Genomic DNA, 22,447 nt, shown 5'->3' on the forward strand with positions numbered 1-22,447 from the left:
TTCCAAACACATTGCTGTCTTTTTTTGTCTAGTAAGATAGTTAGACTTTCCTTAAAAGTGTCCCAGTGTTTGAAGTGCTAAGAGGTATGGAGGAGCATTTTCTTTTGCATTTCGCTTACCTTTAAATTGCCATGGAGCACCCCATCTGAACAAGCGGATGGGAATAATATTCTTATAGGTGAACAGGACAGAGTAAAATGTTAAACATATACAGCCATGGGGGTTGGTGGCAAAGGAAGTAAACTGCCACTGTAAGTAGCATCTCTTTTGGCATTGATAGCTATGTGTTTTCTTTGTTTATATCCTTATATTCTCCTTTTCTGGTGGATTCAGCCTTTTATGTGTTCTTATTTCTAGATAAAGGATGGCGTTCTCTTTAACGAAGTAGAAGAAAATGCTGCCACTCAATTACAAATTGAAGAGGATGACCTGGGTATATTTCTAATCTTATCTTTGTACAATTTTTTTCACCTTGGGAAGAATACTTCTCTACTTGACAACCAGCTAGCCACCAATGTTTCAGATATGAAGATAAAAAAAAAACATTCACTGATCATCATGACCTTAACTGTCTCCAACATTCTTGTATGATGTTGCTTGTATGATGCTGCTAGAGCAACATGTTTTTATTCATTGTGCCACTAGAAGATGGGCCTCATTTTTTAAATATTTTCTTCAAGCACTTGAACGTATGCACTATATTAAGCAGTAGAGTGGTGTTTACATGACATGGTAGAAATACCTTATTAACTTAGTGATCAAAAACAGCCAACCCATATTCTTTTGTCCACTATGACACCACAGATTAGTCCCTGTCATATGCAGATCAGCTTTGGTCAAGCTCCATCGGTAAACAGGTGCTTAGAGCAGAGGTCTTCAAACTGTGCCCCCCCCCCCCCGGGGGTTGGGGGGGACGGTGATGGGTTCCCAGGGGGGCGCCAATGCCTCTGGAATTGCATGTAAATGAAGATGGCCTGGAAGTGCAGCGATGTTTCTTTGCTGAATTTCCAGGCTGTCTTCATTTACTTCGAGCCCTTGTGAGAGCTTTGATCAGAGTGCTGTGGGGGCAGGGGGCAGGAAGTGTGCTGGCAGGTTCAAAAAGGTTGCTAAAAAAACATAATCATTGCAATGCAATAGGTCTCGCATTTGTGAGAGTTAGAGCTGTTGCATTGTATATGATGTTTCTCCTGAAAACAAAATACATTCATATATTTTTATTTTTGTCCCATTTCAATTACTGACCTATATGAGAATTGCTCAAGAATGTATTTAACTAACATCCCGCTTACAGCAAGAGTACCAAAATAAGTGCTTCAAACCCCATTGAAATTTACTGATGTAACAACTGGCTGTATTTATTGTAATGCATAAACATCAATAGTTAGGCCTTTATTACAGAAATTTCTATAGTCCCGAATCTTGTGGAAGCTGTTTTTTTCTGCTTGAATCGTGATTATAGGATATGTGGTAATTACGGATGTATGACGTTAGAACGCATACGTTTACCACGACCTACCATTACAATGCGGTCGTAACAACGAAAGATGTTACCACGCATTGCGCTGGGGGGGGCGCAAAATTAAATAATTTAATTTACTATTCCAACACCAGTCCCCGTGGATAGTAGGGAAGGTGTTGGGATAGTAAATTAAATCATTTCCTATCCTTGAGCGCCCCCCAGCGCAATGCGTGGTAACAACTTTCGTTGTTACGACCGCGTTGTAATGGTAGGTCGTGGTAACGCGCGCGTTGTAAGCGTTGCATACCGGTAATTACAGAACAACACAGTGTTGGTAAATGCAATTGTTATTTCCTATGAAGTTTACATGCACACCACACTCAGAGGGACTTACTGGGCGGATTGGTAATAACTGCCCTCTTCACCCTGGGAGATGTGGGCGTGGTAATTGCTTCGCAGCACTGAATTCACAACTGAGCAGTTACTCTAGGGGAGCACTGAGCCTACCAGCCCACTCTGGTACAGGGACAATAGGCTTCAGCAACAGGTTGAGCACTGGGAAAGAGATGCAGTCAGAGAAAGAGGTATTAGCTATAGAGGTCAAGCTCATCAAAAGGCACTAAGGATGAATTTAGAGGTAACAGGGAAAAGAGCAACGGAAAGTAAGAGGAGAATGGTAGAATGAAAAGAAAGTAGGCTTGGTCCAGGGGCAGATAGGCTGGTTCGGTGCAAAGAAATATTGGAGTCAGGAGAAAGAGCAAAAGGGTTCGTCACTAATGGAAGTTATCAAAATGAAGTTAAAGAAGAAATTGTTAAAGGGGGTGGGAATTGTTTAGCGGCAAAGGGAATAGTTAATGTTTGTTCGAGTGCTCTGAGGACATATTAATCTGTGCGGCAATAAGCAGATGGTTGGTTTTATGTACCTGAGCTCAAACGGCCTTATGACAACAACAACAAGGTGTTCGTGGTGATCCCATCCCAAAGTAGGATTGGGAGATTAAATGGCTGCTGAATCCACGCTCAACATATTTAAAAAATATGGCAAAAGACCACAAAAGAAGTGAATTGTGCAGAAAAATAAACTGCAACATACATAGAACTAGGTTCACTTAAAAACATAAGTGTGCAACAAGAACGCATTTGTCTTCCTGTACTGCACAATACAGCAGAATTATCGAAAATACATAAATCTGTCCTTTAGAATAGAATGTTTGTAAGTACTAGTTTACTGCAGTGAGGAATTGGATACGCAGTACTATGCAGCAGATGATGGATTACGTAGCAAATGCGGTAATATAAGTGGCCTTTTCGCCCCTTTTTAAAAAAAAAAAAGGTCAGTCATTAGTTAAGCAGGTACTGCAGCCAGGTGTGTAAGTGGCCACTGCTGGTTATCAATAATTAAGCAGATGCAGCAGGACTGAGGCCCATGGGTTTGAGGGGCCCACTGCATCACAGTTATCACTGTCGACCTTTAAAAAAGGGGGATGGGAGCTTATTTTCCTATTTAGAATTAGGACCGAGGGCACCTTTGCAGAAAAAAGGGAGACAACGTGTGGGAGCTTTATTTTTTTCTGAAAGGGACAGAGAACCTGATTCAAAATCGGAGTGATGGTCAGGCATGGTGGGGAAGAGGTGAAAGATGCAGAGGAGATAGCCTGCTACTCGGGACTGCTTTTATCAATAATGCGGAAAACAAGGAAGGCTTGGGTCTGTATACTATCTGGCCTAGACCACTCAAAGTGAAACAACAAAAAATATTGGCCAGGTAGATTGATTATAACGACAAAGTCTGGTACCACTTACCCAATTGATCTAAGCGGAGAAACTTTTCATTTAGTATTTTTTACTCATTTTTTCGTTTTTCACAGAATTCATGCATATATGTCTAGAGAACGATACTATTTCAGTAGCAAAAATTCACATAAAGTTACACTTTTCACAACATAAATTGGACAATCACTGTGAATGAAACATATTTACATTTACACAATATATACAAAAAACACAGACAAAAATGCCTATTGTCAATCAATGTTTGAGGCACCAGTCCTGATATGCAACCTACAGACAAACAAGAGGCACTGAGTATTTTTGCTAGCCTGCTTGCTTGTTTATACTGGAACATTGGCAAGTACTAGGGTAAAAAAAACAGGTAGAATTTTATCCACAATTAAAGTCCTGACATGCCCTTCCTGAATCTTGTTCCAGTAATGTGTCAACGCGTTTCAAACCCACGTGTTAGTGAGGGGTTTTCCTCAGGACCTGGACTGGAGACTGTCCTGTACTGTAAAGTGTAATAGAAAAAATAGATAATGTAAGAACAGCTGATCCCTTCTATACTTATAATTAACTCAATCCGATCTGGGGATACCTGAAATGTCGCTTTTGCAGGGCAACAATGTTCTTTTCCGAGGGCACTGTAATACTATATATCTGCAGGTGTACAAAATAATATAATGTGTCAGGACCACTTACATTCGCTACAATGTTTTCAAGAGAAAGTCTTGATACAAACTGAGTGACTGCGCGTGTTTGGCGTTCCTACCTCAAGGTGGGGTTCTTTACAAATGATTCCTTGCTTGTAATAGAAGTGCCCGGCACTGTTTGCTGTGGGAGGAGTAAAACGTAGTTTGAGTTGTCTGTTTGCAGTGTCTGGCTCATGCACGTTTTAACTTAGGACAACCTTTGCACGTACCTCGTAAACGGGAAGGGACGCGATTTTTCACACTTGGCAGCAAAAGATTTTCTGCGAGGCTGTTGGTAAAAAATAAGCCGCGCATTAATGCTAACTCGCTGTAAAGCGTCTCGGATCCCCACTTTTTGCTCGTATACTTCTGGCACTCACATCCGCTTTGATTCCGGCACTCCGTCTCTCTCTCCACTCCTGACTTCGGCGTCTGACGTCAGCACTGGAGGCCGGGCTCAGCGGGGTTTAAAGCAACAACGCGGGTGGATCTTGCAGCGTTTTTTTCTTTTTCCGGGGCACCTGGTTATTGTAGTGTTCATTGTAGTCCGTGGAAAACGCAGCTTCTTGTGCAATCCAACTTTCGGATGTAGGCACTGCTACTAGCTTAGATTACTCAGCTCGGACAGTTCATTTAGGCCAACATTGGTCGTGTTGAATTTCAGAATTAAAAACGCCTCCCTGCGTGATAGATGAAGGTCTGGATCCCTTCCTAATCCAGGGGCGATTTTAATGGATGACAGAACAGTCCATTTAAATTAATTGGGGCCATGCTTCTGTTCCAAAAAATGTGGTACAAGGGGGGCAGATAAAACCTTATTCTTTATCCTGGATCAATGTTGGATGATCCTTTGTCGCACTTCCTGCGTAGTTTTGCCGATGTAGATCAACTGGCACGGACATTTTATGGCGTTTATAACATATTTGGATTTGCAGTTTGTAAACACATTGTGTCACCAAAACGTTTTGCCATTGCAGAACAATGTGCCCTCTTCGGTGTTATCACATACCGAATAGGTGCCACACTTGTGATGTCCCTTTACTGGACTTGCCCCTGGGATTGTACTTTGGACTGTCTTTTTTACCAATGGGCGAGTTGATACTATTTTTTGTCCAATGCTGCGATTTTTCTTCAGCGCAAAAAGCGGTTTTCCCACTTGGGGGATGGCATCCTCCACCAGGTGCCAGTGGTTCCGAATAATTTTCTGGACAGATTGTGTGTGTGGCCCAAACGTGGACACGCAAACCATACGTTCTGTAGGCGGTTTATTTTTCTTTTGGAGTAGATGGTCCCTAGGTGTCCAACGGGCCCTTTTCATCAAGTGTTTGACCAATTTCCACGGGTACCCTCTTTCTTGAAGTTTCTGGCACAATACTTCGCCATGTAATTCAAATTCTTCCAACCTAGAACAATTCCGTCTCACCCTAAGGAATTGTCCATAGGGGAGGTTGTTTTTCAGATTTCTTGGGTGGTAACTGCGAAAATGCAGAGCGTTGTTCTTGTCTGTTTTTTTCAGGTAAAGGGAGGACATGAGTCCTTCTGGGGTGTACTTAATTTCAACATCCAGAAATGGTAAGGATTTACAGTCATAAGTGAGGCTGAATTTAATGTCAGGGCTTCGATCATTAAGCCACTGGTGAAAATTTTCCAATGACATGGGTGTGCCTTCCCAGACACACCACACGTCGTCGATATATCGCAGCCATCGTTTTTATATGTTGCTGATAAGGGTTGTTGTTGTACACAAACTTGTCCTCATATTGCGCCATATACAGAATCGCCATTTCCGGCGCGAAAGGGTACCCCATTGCAGATCCTTTGATCTGTAAAAACATATCGTCCTCAAATTGAAAAAAAATTATTTTCAGTGCCAAGGCAAGAAGGCGTAGAATCAAATCAGTGGGAACTCGGTGTGGGCGTGGTCTCCTCTCGAGATATACCTCCATGGCATCTAAGCCGTCTTGTTGCGGAATCTGTGTATACAGGGACAAAACATCCATTGTTGCCAGGAGTTGCGTTGTTGGATCGAATGGAAACCCTTCCACCAGGTTCAGAAATTCCATAGTGTCCCGTAGATGTGCTGGGACCTCCGATATACATGGTTTTAAGAAAACATCCACAAATTTGGATACAGGTTCGAGAATCGAGTCACAACCAGAAACGATTGGTCGGCCAGGTGGTATGGTGGCATCCTTGTGGACTTTGGGTAGGAAATATCAATGGGGGGTGCAAGGGTGTTTTTTCACAAGGTATTCAGCTTCCTTTTTCCCAAGGATCCCTTTATCCTTTGCATCATTGACGATCAGTGTGATCTCCTGTAGTATCTGCATTGTGGGGTCAGTAGAGATTGACCGATACCATTCCAAGTTCCCTACATGTTTGGCTCCCTCCAATTTGTACAGGTCTTTCGACCACAGGACGACTACTCCCCCTTTATCCGTGGGTCGGATCACCACTTCTCGTTGATTCCTCAGATTGTCAATGGCCTCTCTCTGCTTCTGGGTGATGTTTGCTGGAATGAAGGCACGCTGTCTTTCAGATGCATTCAAGGCTGATAGTACAGTGTGTTCAAAAGTTAATATTTCTTTGGGCATATTGTGGTTAGGAGGGCAAAACAATGATTTATTTCTTCGTCCTGATGCTTCAACAGAGGCTGACTCCGCCGAAACTTTGAAAAACCACTTAAGCCTGATCTTACGAAAAAATTCAATAACTTCCATCTTGACTTTTGTGAAGTCCATCATGGTGCCAGGTACAAATGATAGACCAAGTTCAAGTACTTCCATTTCGGTTTTAGTCAACACCATGTCCGATATATTAATGATTGGAGATTTTTTCACGATTTGTAATGTTGTTTGCGCGTTGTCATCTCCCATTGCGGTTTGAATCTTGTGCGAGGTTGTTGCTGGCCCGGCCTAAAAAAGGCCTCTTTTGTTGCTGGTTCCTATTTGAAGACCCTTCTCCTGGATCAGAATCGTTTGTGGTGTCAGACGAGGAAGTGTCTGAAAATGTAAGAAACTTTTTCTTTGATCTCCCTTGGTATGTTTTGAGATATCTTGTAGAGTCCGATGTTGTGTAGAACTCGTCTTTTAGGTAGGGGTACACTGTTTCAAGGCTGAAGGTTTTCTTGTCTTTCTCAAACTTCGTGGTTTTAAAATTAATAGTCTGGTCTTTGAATGTTGCAAGTTCTTTCTCAATTTTATCCAGAAGGATTTTGGCTTCTGACTCTGTATGGTTATCCTTAATCACCTTCAGTTGTTCCTCAATTTCCTCCTGTTCTTTCTTACAAATGCGTTGAGCAGTTTCGATGGTATGCACCATCAGATCCCTGCTACACTTAGTACTTATACAACTAAACCCCTTCCTGTACACCGGGTCATCGGTAAAAATCACTGGTACATTTTTCACCTGTAAGCCCCAGTGATAACACCTGCCCTAAGATTTGCTAAGAGAAAGTGGCCATGTAGTTCGGTCCTGACGTTTTTCTTCTGGAGTCTGATAAGTTTGTCGCAGATATTTTGTTGTTTTGCCGAGCTACTCAGGTTAATGGAGGGAAAGAGTGTGGAATCAGCTATCAATTTTTGTATGTGATCCTCACTAAAGGATAATGTATCTTTCTCATGTATCTAATGTATCTTTATCAGGGGAGCAGCTCCCCCTACTACAATGAATGTTGCACACTTCTGGGTTTTAGTTAGTCACCAGAAAAAAGCCTTGCGAGCTACTGCTCGCACTACTAACAAGGATAACAAAGAAGGCTTGGGTCTGTATACTATCTGGCCTAGACCACTCAAATTGAAACAACAAAAAATATTGGCCAGGTAGATTGATTATAACGACAAAGTCTGGTACCACTTACCCAATTGATCTAAGCGGACATACTTTTCATTTAGTATTTTTTACTCATTTTTTCGTTTTTCACAGAATTCATTCATATATGTCTAGAGAACGATACTATTTCAGTAGCAAAAATTCACATAAAGTTACACTTTTCACAACATAAATTGGACAATCACTGTGAATGAAACATATTTACATTTACACAATATATACAAAAAACACAGACAAAAATGCCTATTGTCAATAAATGTTTGAGGCACCAGTCCTGATATGCAACCTACAGACAAACAAGAGGCACTGAGTATTTTTGCTAGCCTGCTTGCTTGTTTATACTGGAACATTGGCAAGTTCTAGGGTAAAAAAACAGGTAGAATTTTATCCACAATTAAAGTCCTGACATGCCCTTCCTGAATCTTGTTCCAGTAATGTGTCAACGCGTTTCGAACCCACGTGTTAGTGAGGGGTTCTCCTCAGTACCTGGACTGGAGACTGTCCTGTACTGTAAAGTGTAATAGACAAAATAGATAGTGTAATAACAGCTGATCCCTTCTATACTTATAATTAACTCAATCCGATCTGGGGATACCTGAAATGTCGCTTTTGCAGGGCAACAATGTTCTTTTCCGAGGGCACTATGATATTGTATATCAGCAGGTGTACAAAATAATATAATGTGTCAGGACCACCTACATTCGCTACAATGTTTTCAAGAGAAAGTCTTGATACAAACTGAGTGACTGCGCGTGTTTGGCATTCCTACCTCAAGGTGGGGTTCTTTACAAATGATTCCTTGCTTGTTATAGAAGTGCCCGGCACTGTTTGCTGTGGGAGGAGTAAAACGTAGTTTGAGTTGTCTGTTTGCAGTGTCTGGCTCATGCACGTTTTAACTTAGGGCAACCTTTGCACCTACCTCGTAAACTGGGAGGGACGCGATTTTTCACACTTGGCAGCAAAAGATTTTCTGCGAGGCTGTTGGTAAAAAATAAGCCGCACATTAATGCTAACTCGCTGTAAAGCGTCTCGGATCCCCACTTTTTGCTCGTATACTTCTGGCACTCACATCCGCTTTGATTCCTTCACTCCGTCTCTCTCTCCACTCCTGACTTCGGCGTCTGACGTCAGCACTGGAGGCCGGGCTCGGCGGGGTTTAAAGCAACAACTCGGGTGGATTTTGCAGCGTTTTTTTCTTTTTCCGGGGCACCTGGTTAATGTAGTGTTCATTGTAGTCCATGGAAAACACAGCTTCTTGTGCAATCCAACTTTCGGATGTAGGCACTGCTACTAGCTTAGATTACTCAGCTCGGACAGTTGATTTTCAGAATTAAAAACGCCTCCCTGCGTGATAGTTGCAGGTCTGGATCCCCTCCTAATCCAGGGGCGATTTTAATGGATGACAGAACAGTCCATTTAAATTCATTGGGGCCATGCTTCTGTTCCAAAAAATGTGGTACAAGGGGGGCAGATAAAACCTTATTCTTTATCCTGGATCGATGTTGGATGATCCTTTGTCGCACTTCCTGCGTAGTTTTGCCGATGTAGATTAACTGGCACGGACATTTTATGGCGTATATAACATATTTGGATTTGCAGTTTGTAAACACATTGTGTCGCTAAAACGTTTTGCCATTGCAGAACAATGTGCCCTCTTCGGGAAATAATGCAGCAGGTGTAGTTTCATTGGAGTCTAAGAGTTTGAGGGGCTTACAACACCCCAATTATGAGGAGCAGTATTTTTGGGACCATACATGTTTTTGTTTGATGCATAGTTAGTGTGGTTTATGAACTATAGAAAAAGTACTCTTCAATCATCTCACAAGCCCCATCACTTGCACACAGCCATGTCCCTCCCTCTCCACCAATCGTTGCCTTAAAGTTTCGTAGGGGGCCGACATCAAAACATTTTGCTTGTGCGGGGCTCAGAGCAAAAAAGTTTGATGACCTCTAGCTTAGAGTGATGCCATATGAATACAAAACAACAATATTAGTTGTATGTCTCCAACCACTACCCTAACAACGGGCTGTTGAATATCAGAATGCTGATGCCAGTTCTGCTCACTGATATAGGTGGTGCTGGCACTGGCATTCTGGATCTCTGGAAGGGGCAGTGGATGCTGTGAGCCAAGACGGACTTCTAAGAAATTCCTAAGGCACTGCTACATATGTGTGCGTGTGTATGTACACATATATATATATATATATCTTTTTTTGTTTCTTTCTTTTTTTTTCACTGAAAAAGCCATAGGTTTCAGCCATGTTATAGTTAGGAATTAGCATTTAAAAAACCTTAGAAATTCACTGAAAAAAACATAGGTTTCAGCCACGTTATAGTTAGGAATTAGCATTTAAAAAACTTTAGAAATTCACTGAAAAAACCATAGGTTTCACACATGTTATAGTTAGCTGGACATTTCACTCATGCAAAACCATTGAAATTCCCCCGTTATAGTTAGTTCAGCTAACTATAACTCACGCGCCCGCAATGCACTGCTGATGACGTCACATATTACATCACTCATGACATGGTCAGTGAATCACTCATGACATATATATATATATATATATATATATATATATATATATATATATATATATATATATATATATATATAATTTTCCAGCTCGTGGTGTTTAGAAGCGCCTCCCTGTAAGCCCACCAAAAACTATACCCTGTTCTGACACCCGTTGAAATAACACAGGCATGAAAAAGCTGCATCCTTCCATGAATAATGTCTTCCACTCCTGTAAAGATTCTCAAAGTGCTTTGGAGCATTTGCATTTTAGACATATTTTCAAGGAGAGAAAACGTGTTGTTTTACGAATCTTAAGAAACAGGTTAATGCACAATCTATATTCTAGAGATGTTTGAAATATGGCGTGCTCTCAGTAATGCAGTAGCTCATCCAAATAAAATTGAGCATTATTTACCTTTGCTGCAGTAATTCACCAAACCTCTCTTAAAGGGACCCTGCCTTCACCTCGGGCCCGTGAGTGTGGCAGCTGGTAGTTAAGAGTCGTCGTTATGCTCAATTATACCATCTAATGGACTACCTGAAAGTAATGGGTTGTTTGTAATCTTTTGTCCTCAATATTATTTCCATCTGAAGAAGCTGTCTGTGCTTACATTTCATAATATTTTCGATGGGAAATTAAATGACAGGAGACTAAAACAGTAAAAACATCAACACTGTTTAGTCTCCTGCTTGTTTCTGGTGTCTGAAAAGCAATTATAGCCTTAACTGTTGGGTCTTGTGTTTTTCTTGTGTTTTTTTTATGTAGTTCCACCTGGCAAATCGTGCACGGTCGCGATCATCAAACCTGATGCTGTTGCTCACGGAAAAGCAGATGAGATTATTATGAAAGTAAGTGGCCTCAGTAGCTGCTATCACTTTTTGATTGTCTGGACTCAGATGTTTCCAACACAGCTATTGTTCAGGGTGTGTGAGTATCACTCCCACGAAAGTGATGGAAGGTGACTAGTATCGCCATCACCACGCCGAGTCTATACTTGCTTCATGATTTAATCCAGCTGGTAGAAGAGCTGCATCACTCATATCCTTTATTACATGTCTCCATTGGCTATATTCCTGTTCTGCATAAAGTGGACTAAGCAGGGCATCCACAGTTACAAAGAGGCCTGTTTAGTTTTCAGCCATGTTCCCTTTTTTTGTGTGATACTGTTCGGTCTCTACTGTCTTATTACAAATATTTTCTAAACCTTGACTAGCCTTTGATGAGCTTACTCCACTTGTGACTACCCTGCAGCCACCCTCGGAGTCTGCACTCCATGCTGACAGAAAACTCAGATAAGTCTACTGCTACGCTGACCTATTCTTCCATGGTGTGACATTAGCTCTCTTCTGCCTATACGTAGTAACTTGCCAACATAATACATAATTCCTACAGCACAACTGTCATTCTTAGAGTAATTCAATGGGGACTAATTCATCGTTGTCATTGTACTACTCATAAAGTTAACATGGGCTGGTCCTTGTTTAAAGTTTACTATGGATAGGTGGGTTATATGCAGAGCTATGTGTGGTCCTCAGGTCTCGGAAATCACCTCACGTGGATAAGTACAACGATTTCCAGTGCCATCTTAGGGGAACATTGACATTTCTAAGAGACTAAAAATTGTGCACAACTACCTTTTTGTTCCTGTTTCTTTGACCTTCCAGCCTGAAGTCTGCTGACCACATCTCTTTTCACATGTCCTAACACCAAATCAGTCTATGGTATGGATCATCTCCTACTTGCATTTGCTGATCCACCACTTTGGAATCATTCCCAGGTATTCCAGCACAACCAGCAATAGTTGAAACTGTAGGATTGTGAGGAATGTGTCTGTAGGATAAGTGCAGACTCACAATATTCGGAACTGTTAGAAAAATGGCAAGCAAGGTCTGGTCAGAAATTAGGCTCTAATTATCACCCTCGAAAATCAGAGCAAACACGTGTCTGTACCCCATTTTGGATTCAGAGGGCTGAGGAAATTTTGCTTGAATCTTCAATATTATCTTTACGAACATTTCTCCGGGGATAGCCCTGAATAATATTTCCTCTTCATTATGACTTTTACATGTTGGTAATGGTGTAATTAGGCACTATTGAGCAAAGCACCTGTAGATTATTTCTTATTCCTGCATGTGAAACTCAAAATGGGGAAGCAAATTTAGCGCAGGGAGAAAACAAAAGATGTGGCCACACCCCCGCCTTGCCAGTCAGAAAAAACAAGTTAATTAAAATAAGGCCATTAATGGAAGAGGACATAACTGATCAATTTGCATAAAAAATTTACGGCTGGGGGTCCGACACCTATGCCACGTTGGTGTCAGACCCACGAACATCTCACACAGCTGTCCGCCCGCTGCATTATGATGCGGCGGGCGGAGGCATCGGGCAGAGGGACCGCCAGCGGTTCTTTCCCCGTCTGTGCGACAGAAGCCATTTTTAATCCACAGTGACGACAGAGCCAGCTTCGACTCCGTCGTCGGGATTATGATGGCACTTTCCGACAGCAGTTCCATGTGGGAATTTCCGACATGGAACGGCTGTTGGAAAGTGTCTTTGGGGGCCACGAGCAGGGCCCCCAACCCTCTATGGCCTCTGCTGAAGGGCCTAGGGGGACCTATGGTGCCCCCATAAACATTGCTGCACCGTGTGGCAGGCACCATAACTGGTGCCTGCCGCACGGTGCAGGAATGTTTCAAAGTCTCCATTTGTCAATGGAAGCTTGTGCTGCGGGCCTCTTCCGCCCACCACACAAGCTTCCATTGACAAATGGAGGCTTGCGACCACCCTATGGGGGTGCGCATGGTAATAGTGCTGTTGGAACTGCCGACCTCAGGGGTCGATTATGATTGCGGTGAATCCGCATCCTACCGGCCGGTGGAAGCAACTGCCAGCCCGGAGGATGCGGATTCACCGCTGCGGACCTGCAAAACACCAACCGCCAGATTATGATAGCTGTGGGAGCAGCAGCGGACGGCAGGTCCATCCGCCGCTGATCCGCGGGTGTTGGCCACAATTTGGTGGCGGTGTCTGCAAGACACCGCCAGCCAAATTACGATGGGTATGCAAACATGCTTTTCCGCAGCAGATTTTCCGCCGTGGAAAAGCATGTGGAGAATAGCCTCTGGGGGGCCCTTGCGGGCCCCCAAGGTGTCGGGGGTGTGGGGTGCACATGGGGGGTACCTATGGTACCACCCTGCATTTACATGCAAAAGTAGCAGGCACCGCGCGGTGCTTGCCCCTTTGTGCATGTAAATGCAAAGCATGCATTTTTAACCTTGCAGCGGGTGCTGCTTCAAGCAGCACCCGCCGCAAGGTTAAAGATACGGGATGTGACCGCCAGGGTGGCGGTCACATCCTAATTGGTATGGAGGGACCGCCACTGCCCCTGCGGACGGTCCCTCCACCTCGGGGGTGGCGGACGGACGCAGGTCCGTCCGCCATCCTAATAGGCCTCTAAGATCAGGCAGTTCCTTTTCCGCAACGGTGTCGGGTGTACGTAAGTCTGCCCTACGGCATAAGGCTCATAGTTTTCGACCTATGTCTTTCCATGCGTGAACATTTCAGCCCAGGTATATAACCTTAATTTCCTCATATCATCTGCTTGGCTCCCGATTGCACGAATGTGAGGATCGGTCTACATGTCGAATATTCACTGATGAATGAATTAAATAGTTTTATAGAGCACACAATTGCCCGAAGTTGTCTTAGCGCTAAACAGACAATAAAAAAACTCCTGCCAGATGAAGGACAACTCTGAAAGCACCTAGCTGGAAGCATGTAACAGAAGGATGCAGGTTTCATTCATGGTGGGGTTGGCTCAGTCTTTCTTTTTTTGCAGTATATTAGCATACTTGTTACATTAAGCACTACAAAGTTACATTCTGCCTTACAAAACTGCAAAAAAACTCACTAGCCAATTTTATTTACATAGCACAAGTTACGATATGTTTCCCATAGACAGCTTCTCTTGCTGCAGGAGAAGGCAGTAGCACGTAGCTCCTTTCAGCCTTGCCTGGGCTCACCTCTTAGTTTGGTTTGATATAAATCTGATTCAAAATGTATTCTTTTTCAGATCCAGGAGGCGGGATTTGAGATCCTGGCCAATGAAGAACGTACAATGACAGAATCGGAAGCTAGAGATTTCTATCATCACAGAGCTGGAGAAGTAAGTGCAGATTGTCAAGATTGGCAGTGGGATGCCATTATTTGTCTTTTTTTAAATTCTATTAAGCCAGTTGGAAAAGAAACACATTCCACATGAAAAGCACAGACAATAGCATGTCAATTTTTTTCAAAAGGGTCTTGAGGCACAATGAAAATTCCTGATAATCATGTGAATGCTCCTACCACTCAACAAAAATACTTAAGGCCCCATTCAGAGTTAGAGGGTGGGATACTACGCCAAAATGTCACTGTGAGAAAGTGGGTAATTTGTTATGGTGAATGGTAGTCCAGTACAAGTTATGATGTCACTATTCTTGTTAGATCCAATGAAGGTTTTCAGTAATTTATTTCTGAGCTCAACACTTAGTAACTATGTCACAGAGCAGAAAGACTTAATTTGAGAAAATGTGTAAAGCATTTAGAAGTGACAAAACAGTACAAATGTCAAGAACACAACACAATACAAATCTCACTCTAATTTATAAAAAGAAAATAATTTAATGGTCAAAATAACAAATTAATGACGTTACAACGCATGCACTTACAGCGCAGTTTTTACATCGCAACATCCACTACAACGCATTCCATTACATCACATGACACTACATCACATTTAAAACAACTACCTTTACAACGCATTCCATTACATCGCATACTACCTTTACACTGCATGCCATTACACCACATACCATTACATTGCATTTAAGGTAAGTATTGGATAGTATAGGGCTTAAATTACTATTCTAACTCCAGGGGGTGCAACAGTAGGGTAAGTGTTGGATAGTGTATGGGTAAAAATGACTATTCTAACTCCAGGGGTGCAACAGTAGGGTAAGTGTTGGATAGTGTAGGGGTTAAAAATTACTATTCTAACTCCAATGGTATGCGTTGTAATGGTATGCGTTGTAATGCCTGCGTTGTAGTGACATGCAATGTAGTTTCATGCGTTGTAATGGTATGCGTTGCAATGCCTGCGTCGTAGTGTCATGCTTTGTAAAGGATGTTGCGATGTAATGTCTGCGTTGTAAGTGTAGTGCGATGTAATGGTTGCGTTGTAAAGGTTGTTTCCCCAAAATAACACTAACACAACAAAAATCCAATAAAGGGAACGGTAGATATGAATTTTTTAAGTTTTAAACAGAAATAGCGTTAAAAAGCATTAATCGTCAACTACAGTCTTCTAGTTGCGCTTGACCGAGACTTGGGGTCAACTTGTGGCCAACTGCAATGGAGCTTTGGTTGAATACAGAAACCAGTTTTGAAATGTTAACTTCTGATGTAGGGCCTAATTTAAAAGTTGGTGGATGGCCTGTTTCTCCGCCAGGGTGACAAAGTAAATTACTCATTCATCCTGATGAGGGTACCCCCTCCAAATTGAGAAATGACCGTCAAGCAGGTAAGGGAACTGCCATCAAGGTTCATCTCATCAGTATTTTGTGATGTTTGGTGCACGGCTCCGTCAACCAAACTCTTTTCTTGTGAATTTTCTAAAATAAGATCCCAAAATGGAAATTTCTTTTAGAAAATAAAAAATAAAATGCTCCCCTCAACATGGGAACCCTCTCCAATGTCAAGGCGAGCATTTAGCAGTTTTCACTGCTCCTTCTGCCAGGGTGTTCCTAGCAGTGACGGACAGTGAAAACTGACCTCTAATTCCACCCATCTGAATTAGGTGGGTGAAATTAAAGGTCTGCCTTCGACAGCCTTTACTCTGCAGTGCTGTCAGAGGGGCTTAAACACAATGGAGATAGAGTAGTCTACACTGCACCTTGATTAAATCTATGGCCCGACCGCATCCAAATAAAACCGGTACACCACATTCTTGGCAGTATGAATACTTCATTGTGACGGAGTATCTTTACTGTCAAACATTAAATCAGGCCCCTAGTCTCTGAAATGAACCTAAAAAATCCTCAAAGGAGCAAGCCAACAGGCTGTGTTTAAGAAGGGCTCCAAGAGTCCGGATGGCCATTGGACAAGGTTCCGCGAATCTGTTGACATTTGTGAAAAAGTTCCAAGATGGACAAATTCAAAATTCATACCTAAGAAAGGTCCCTCAATTACCAGATACCTTTTCTGCCCCTGGGGAAGATTTCTATTTTCAGACTTAGTCTCAGTCACTTTTTTGGAAACTGGATTACTCCTTCGGGCCAAGGCGTCATACTGTGACAAAACAGGGCTCCAAGAGGCCATATATCCACTCTGTGACATCCTGCTGAAATGGATTTGCTGCTGCAGAAAAACTCAAAGCGAAATCAACTTGAATCTTGAAGTACCAATGTTTTTATAATGTTAGGAGGAGTACACGTTGCCACAGTCAAGGGGCCTAGGACCTCAGGAAGAGCACCTGGAGAGGTCAAGACTCACCCAGCAGAAGCCACTAGGAGTCCTCAGGATATGTCCAGTTGGAACTGGTTAGCAAGGCTCTTCAGATAAAGGGACTTCATGCAGCTTGTTGTGTCCTTGTAGCCTAACATGAGGTTAGCCAACTGACCCCTGGAGTCCACTTCATTGTCCTGGGTACAAGTAGGAGTGGGTCCACACTTTCAGGTTACTTAGCAGCAGGTGTAGCCCTTCTTATGGCGTTCACAGTCAAGTAGTGATTTGAAAAGGAACCCTGGGGATGCCCGATTTATGCATGGCACTAGCCTGTGGGTGGGGCTGACTCATGGCCCCTCCCTACCCAAGTGTGAGAAAGATCCCAGGGTTATCTTACCAACTTTTGCATCAGTTCCTTTGTGCCCTTCTACAAACAATAACACAGTGCCCCTTCTCTGCCTAAATCCAAGATAGTGAAAATCCCCTCCCCTTGTGCAGGACCTATGTGTCCATCCCAGAGGTGTGGTCTGGGAAAGGAGCAACTCCTCTTCTGTGGTCATTTCAAATCAATTGTGATAGCACCCCCTCTCCCACTGGAATTGATGCCTGCTCGAACAAAGAAGAGCCTTGATCAGGTGTCAGCTAACATTTGCCGGTGATAGAGTGGGCCTCTTTGAAGTTAATAAAGTTCCTGGGCACAGCCCAGATCGTCATCGTTCCTGAGGTAGAGAACACCTCTTCATACTCAAAGCTTTTGCCTCAGTGCTAGAAGCAATTTAATTTCTTATCAAGTGTGCTGTTCAACTCCTGGGGGACAGTTGAAGCGCATGTAAATGGGCCTACAGAGGCATCAAGAAGTGAAAAGGTAAATTTCGACTTTCTAAAAATACCTTCTGTAAAATATTCATTGTAAATCTGACTTCATTAGTGAATTGGGCGTCTAATAAATATTTCAAAAAGTCAAAGAATGAAATTTATCCTAGCTGTAGGTAACAATATTAAATGTAACGTTGTATTCCAATGCTTTCCTATGGAACAGCCAACCCTGTTACAGTTAAAATAACTTTAGGGGCCTTTACACTGCCAGGACACTTTTAACATTTAACCTTTAAATGCCTTACTTTTAAATAGCACACACCATACCTTATGGGCAGTAAAGCCAATTTGAGGGTGACTTCTTAATATTTAAAATGAAGGTTTGGGCCTCTCAAAAGCAGTTATTTTGGCAGGCCGAATTTGCAGTTTTAAAACTGCAGAGCCACGCTACAATGGTAGACAGGTAGCTGTGTTCACACTGTCACTGTAGTCAGTGGCACAACGGATGCTGCAGTCCTCTAGTGACATTTAACTTACAGTTCCTTGGAGCACTTAAATATGCTAATCAAGAGTATTGCCAATTTTGTTATGTTATATGGTTCAGAGCTCATGCACTGCAGTCTGGTTAGCAGAGTCCCAGTGCACAGCGTTAAAACAAGCATTTGCAATGCAATAGGTCTCGCATTAGGAAAGTTTGAGCTATTGGTATTGTAAATGACAAATCTTTTATTCATGGGTTGGTTTTTAAAATAGCGAAATTATTAGCTTTGTCATTTACAATGCCAATAGTTTTACCTTTCGCAAATGTGACACCTATATCATTTGTAATGCAATATGTGTTGTATTTACGTGACTTAGATGTATTGATATTACAAATAAAAATGGCTTTTATTTTTTTTAATAATTAATACTTAAATAAAAGTTATTGTAATTTATAATGGCAATAGCTTTTGTAAAATAACTTTTGTGAAGATTATGTTCATTGTATTTTATTGTTGCGAAAATCCAAGAACAGAAGTGAAATATTAACATCTTTTTGTGACATTTGTAGTAAAGCTTGAAACATTGAGAGAACATATTTGAACCAGTTGTTGATGAATGGTTAAACAGATTGATGCTGTGGCGCAGAAAGATGTTGTGGTGGCGATGAATGATGCTGTGGTGTACAATGATGCTGTGGTAGCGCATAGTGATGTCGTGGTTCCCCTGAGTGATGCTGTGGTGGTGCTGAGTGATGCTGTGGTGATGCGATAGTTAGATCGAGTGAGGGCGATAGATAGATAGAGGGAGGGCGATAGATAGAGTGAGGACGATCGATAGATAGATAGAGTGATGGAGATAGATAGACAGATATAGTGAGGGCCATAGATAGATAGACAGATAGATAAAGTGTCTCTATGTTGCATTGAGTAGAGTGTAAGTATGAGGTGTGTAATTATAAGGCACTGAGTGGTATTATGTGGAGTGTATTTACATTGCATTGAGAAGAGTGTAATTATGTGGCACTGAGTGGTAATGTGGGGAGTGTATGTTGTATTCAGTGGAGTGTATGTTGTATTCAGTAGAATTATGTGGCACTGAGTGGTATTTGGAGTGTATGTTGCATTGAGTGCAGTGTAATTACGTAGCATATAAATATGTGGCACTGAGTGTATGTTGCATTGAGTGCTGTGTAATTATGTGGCACTGAGTGGGATTTGGAGTGTATGTTGCATTGAGTGCTAAGTAATTATCTGGCGAGTAATTATGTGGCACTGAGTGGTATTTGGAGTGTATGTTGCATTGAGTGCAGTGTAATTATGTGGCATGTAATTATGTGGCACTGAGTGGTACTTGGAGTGTATGTTCCATTGAGTGCAGTGGCATTATGTAGCACTGACTGGTACTTGGAGTGTATGTTGCATTTAGTGCAGTGTAATTATGTGGCATGTAATTATGTGGCACTGAGTGTTTTTTGGAGTGTATGTTGCATTGAGTGCAGTGTAATTATGTGGCGTGTAATTATGTGGCACTGAGTGGTATTTGGAGTGTATGTGGCTTTGAGTGCAGTGTAATTATGTGGCGTGTAATTGTTGGACAGGCCTCGTGCACGGGCCGCTCCCTCCCCGCATAGGAAGACCCGAACACCGGCTCTCCCGGTGTCACCAGAAGAACCACCCCGACAACCCACAGAAGCAACCCGCAACCCGTCCCCAACGGGACGCCTGCTCCCGAACACCACGACATCGGCCGGCCCGGCCACCTTCAGCAGCAATGCCCCGGCCCTGCCGCCATCTTGGACACTGCACCACGAGGCCGCATGGCCTCAGCTCGACCCCAACCCTGGGCCTGGCCAGGCCCCGACATCGAGGCACCACCATCCACCCAGGAGGTGAAGAGACCACTTGGCAAGTCAAGGGGAGAATAGAGTGTCGATGGCTCTCCCCCGCCAGGTGCCGATCGCCCCCGGCCTCCCCGGGCGCTGGCTCCACCCCCCTGCTGGGTGTCTGGACTCCCTCATCCCGGACCTCCCGAGGGTCTGGACATCAAAGGAGACCAGACCTATAACTGGGGCAGCTCCAGAGCAGGAAGGCAGTTGTATCCTGGAGTCGAGAGACACCTTGAAGAACTCATCCTTGACGGACTGCTGGCGCTGCCGCAGCCCTGCCTTGTGAATCATCGATCCTGCCTGCTGGCGCTGCCGTGGCCCTCTGCAACCTACACCTTCGTCGGGACCTGCTGGCGCTGCCGCGGCCCATCCTCGTGAACCATTGTTCCTGCCTGCTGGCGCTACCGCGGCCCTCTACAACCTACACCTTCGTCGGGACCTGCTGGCGCTGCCGCAGCCCATCCTTGTGTGAACCATCGCCTCTGCCTGCTGGCGCTGCCGCGGCCCTTATCAAAAGAGACTTATCATCCTAGCCTGCTGGCGCTGCCGCGGCCCGACCTTCCAGAACTCCAAGCTCGAGGATTGTGAGCTACCCATCTTGCCACCCCCGTACCAGACCGGTACCAAGACTGTCCCGCTACCCTTTTCCCCCTCAGAGACTAGAATTGAGAGGACCCTCATGTCCCGACCTCACTGTACCGTTGATACCCCTGCTTTAAGAATCGTATATAAAGAGTGTTGACCTCATCCTTATGTGGTGTCCATCTGTGGGGGGGAAGTTACTTGTCTGTACGATCGCTGGAGACGGCCCTCACCGGAGGCCTCTCCCCCTGTCCTCGGCCGACCCTCCGGGTCCCCGTCTAACAGTAATTATGTGGCACTGAGTGGTATTTGGAGTGTATGTTGTATTGTGTGCTGTGTAATTATGTGGCGTGTAATTATGTGGCACTGAGTGGGATTTGGAGTGTATGTTGCATTGAGTGCAGTGTAATTATGTGGCATGTAATTATGTGGCACTGAGTTTTATTTGGTGTGTATGTGGCTTTGAGTGCAGTGTAATTATGTGGCCTGTAATTATGTGGCACTGAGTGGGATTTGGAGTGTATGTTGAATTGAGTGCAGTGTAATTATGTGCCGTGTATTTATGTGGCACTGAGTGGTATTTGGAGTGTATTTTGCATTGAGTGCAGTGTAATTGTGTGGAGTGTAATTATGTGGCACTGAGTGGTATTTGGAGTGTATGTTGCATTGATTGCAGTGTAATTATGTGGAGTGTAATTATTTTGCACTGAGTGGTATTTGGAGTGTATGTTCCATTGCAGAGTGTGTGAGGGTGCAGAGTGTGAGAGTGTGCAGAGTGTGAGGGTGCGCAGGGTGTGAAGGTTGTGAGGGTGCGCAGGGTGGGCAGAGTGTGAGGGCAGGCAGAGTGTGAGGGTGCGCAGAGTGTGAGGGTGCGCAGAGTGTGAGGGTGCGCAGAGTGTGAGGGTGCGCAGAGTGTGAGGGTGTGCAGAGTGTGTGAGGGTGCAGTGTGTGTGAGGGTGCAGTGAGTACAATGTGTGTGAGGGTGCAGGGTGTGTGAGGGTGCAGTGTGTGTTAGGGTGCAGTGTGTGTGAGGGTGCAGTGTGTGTGAGGGTGCAGTGTATGCAGTATGTGTCAGGGCAGTGTGTGCAGTGTGTGTGTGTGTGTGAGAGGGTGCAGTGTGTGTGAAGGTGCAGTGCGTGTGTGAGAGGGTGCAGTGTGTGTGAGGGTGCAGTGTGTACAGTGTGTGTGAGAGAGTGCAGTGTGTGTGTGTGAAGTGCCCACTATGAACTGAATGTTTGCCAGTACAGGTGTACAGGATCTGGTAGTCCACCAGGCATGGCTCTTTGTCACCGAGAGGTCACTAACCTAGGTAGGGGTCAGGCCAGTTTGCCAACAATTAATCATGCTTTGGCCCTAGAGAGCGCACTCGCCTGAACTGGAGAGTCGCGATTCAGCACATGAAGGATGATTTTCAAGGGGGGTGACTGTTCTTGTGTGGGCTATACCTCCTGAAGTGCAAAGTGCTTTTAGAAACTCAGAAGCCTCCTACCCTCTGAATACCTGTGAGGTCTAGGAAACACAATCACACTGTTTGCCTCGTCTCCTACTAATGGCACAATTCATACAGATCTTAGACCTGCCAATCTGTGTATAAAATGTCAATGTGTGAAGGGGGAGGTGGGGGGGCAGAGCTTTGTGGTGAGATTTCCCTAAGAGATAATCTGCCCTGCACCAGGCGCACCACCTCTAATCACACACACACAAATAGAAGAAAAGAAGGCACACGCCACTCGCAGACTCTGTATCAAAGGCTTTGGGCCTGGCTTCCCGCGCTGTGTCGTGGCAGCGAGATCCAGGGGCACCCACCCCCTGGGGCCTGCAAAGCTAGCAGTGACGTGAGACCTTTTCCTCTTGGTCTTACAAAGCTGGGTGTGGCTGACTCTTACTCAGACGTGCTGGGCTTTCTGATGCATCGCTAAATCC

At 43.9% G+C, this 22,447-nt stretch overlaps 1 protein-coding gene across 1 annotated transcript in view; it reads left to right on the forward strand.

Annotated features, from left to right (window-relative positions):
- Positions 1–22,447, forward strand: part of NME9 (NME/NM23 family member 9) — a 703,404-nt gene that overhangs the window by 310,333 nt on the left and 370,624 nt on the right. Inside the window, exons 8-10 of the mRNA XM_086955486.1 lie at positions 358–433; positions 11,041–11,123; positions 14,348–14,440. Of these exons, the coding sequence (XP_086811612.1) occupies positions 358–433; positions 11,041–11,123; positions 14,348–14,440 (252 nt within the window). The remainder of the gene's footprint in view (positions 1–357; positions 434–11,040; positions 11,124–14,347; positions 14,441–22,447) is intronic.

Source organism: Lissotriton vulgaris, chromosome 2_1 (genome assembly GCF_964263255.1).
Source record: "Lissotriton vulgaris chromosome 2_1, aLisVul1.2, whole genome shotgun sequence".
NCBI classification, from domain to species: Eukaryota; Metazoa; Chordata; class Amphibia; order Caudata; family Salamandridae; genus Lissotriton; species Lissotriton vulgaris.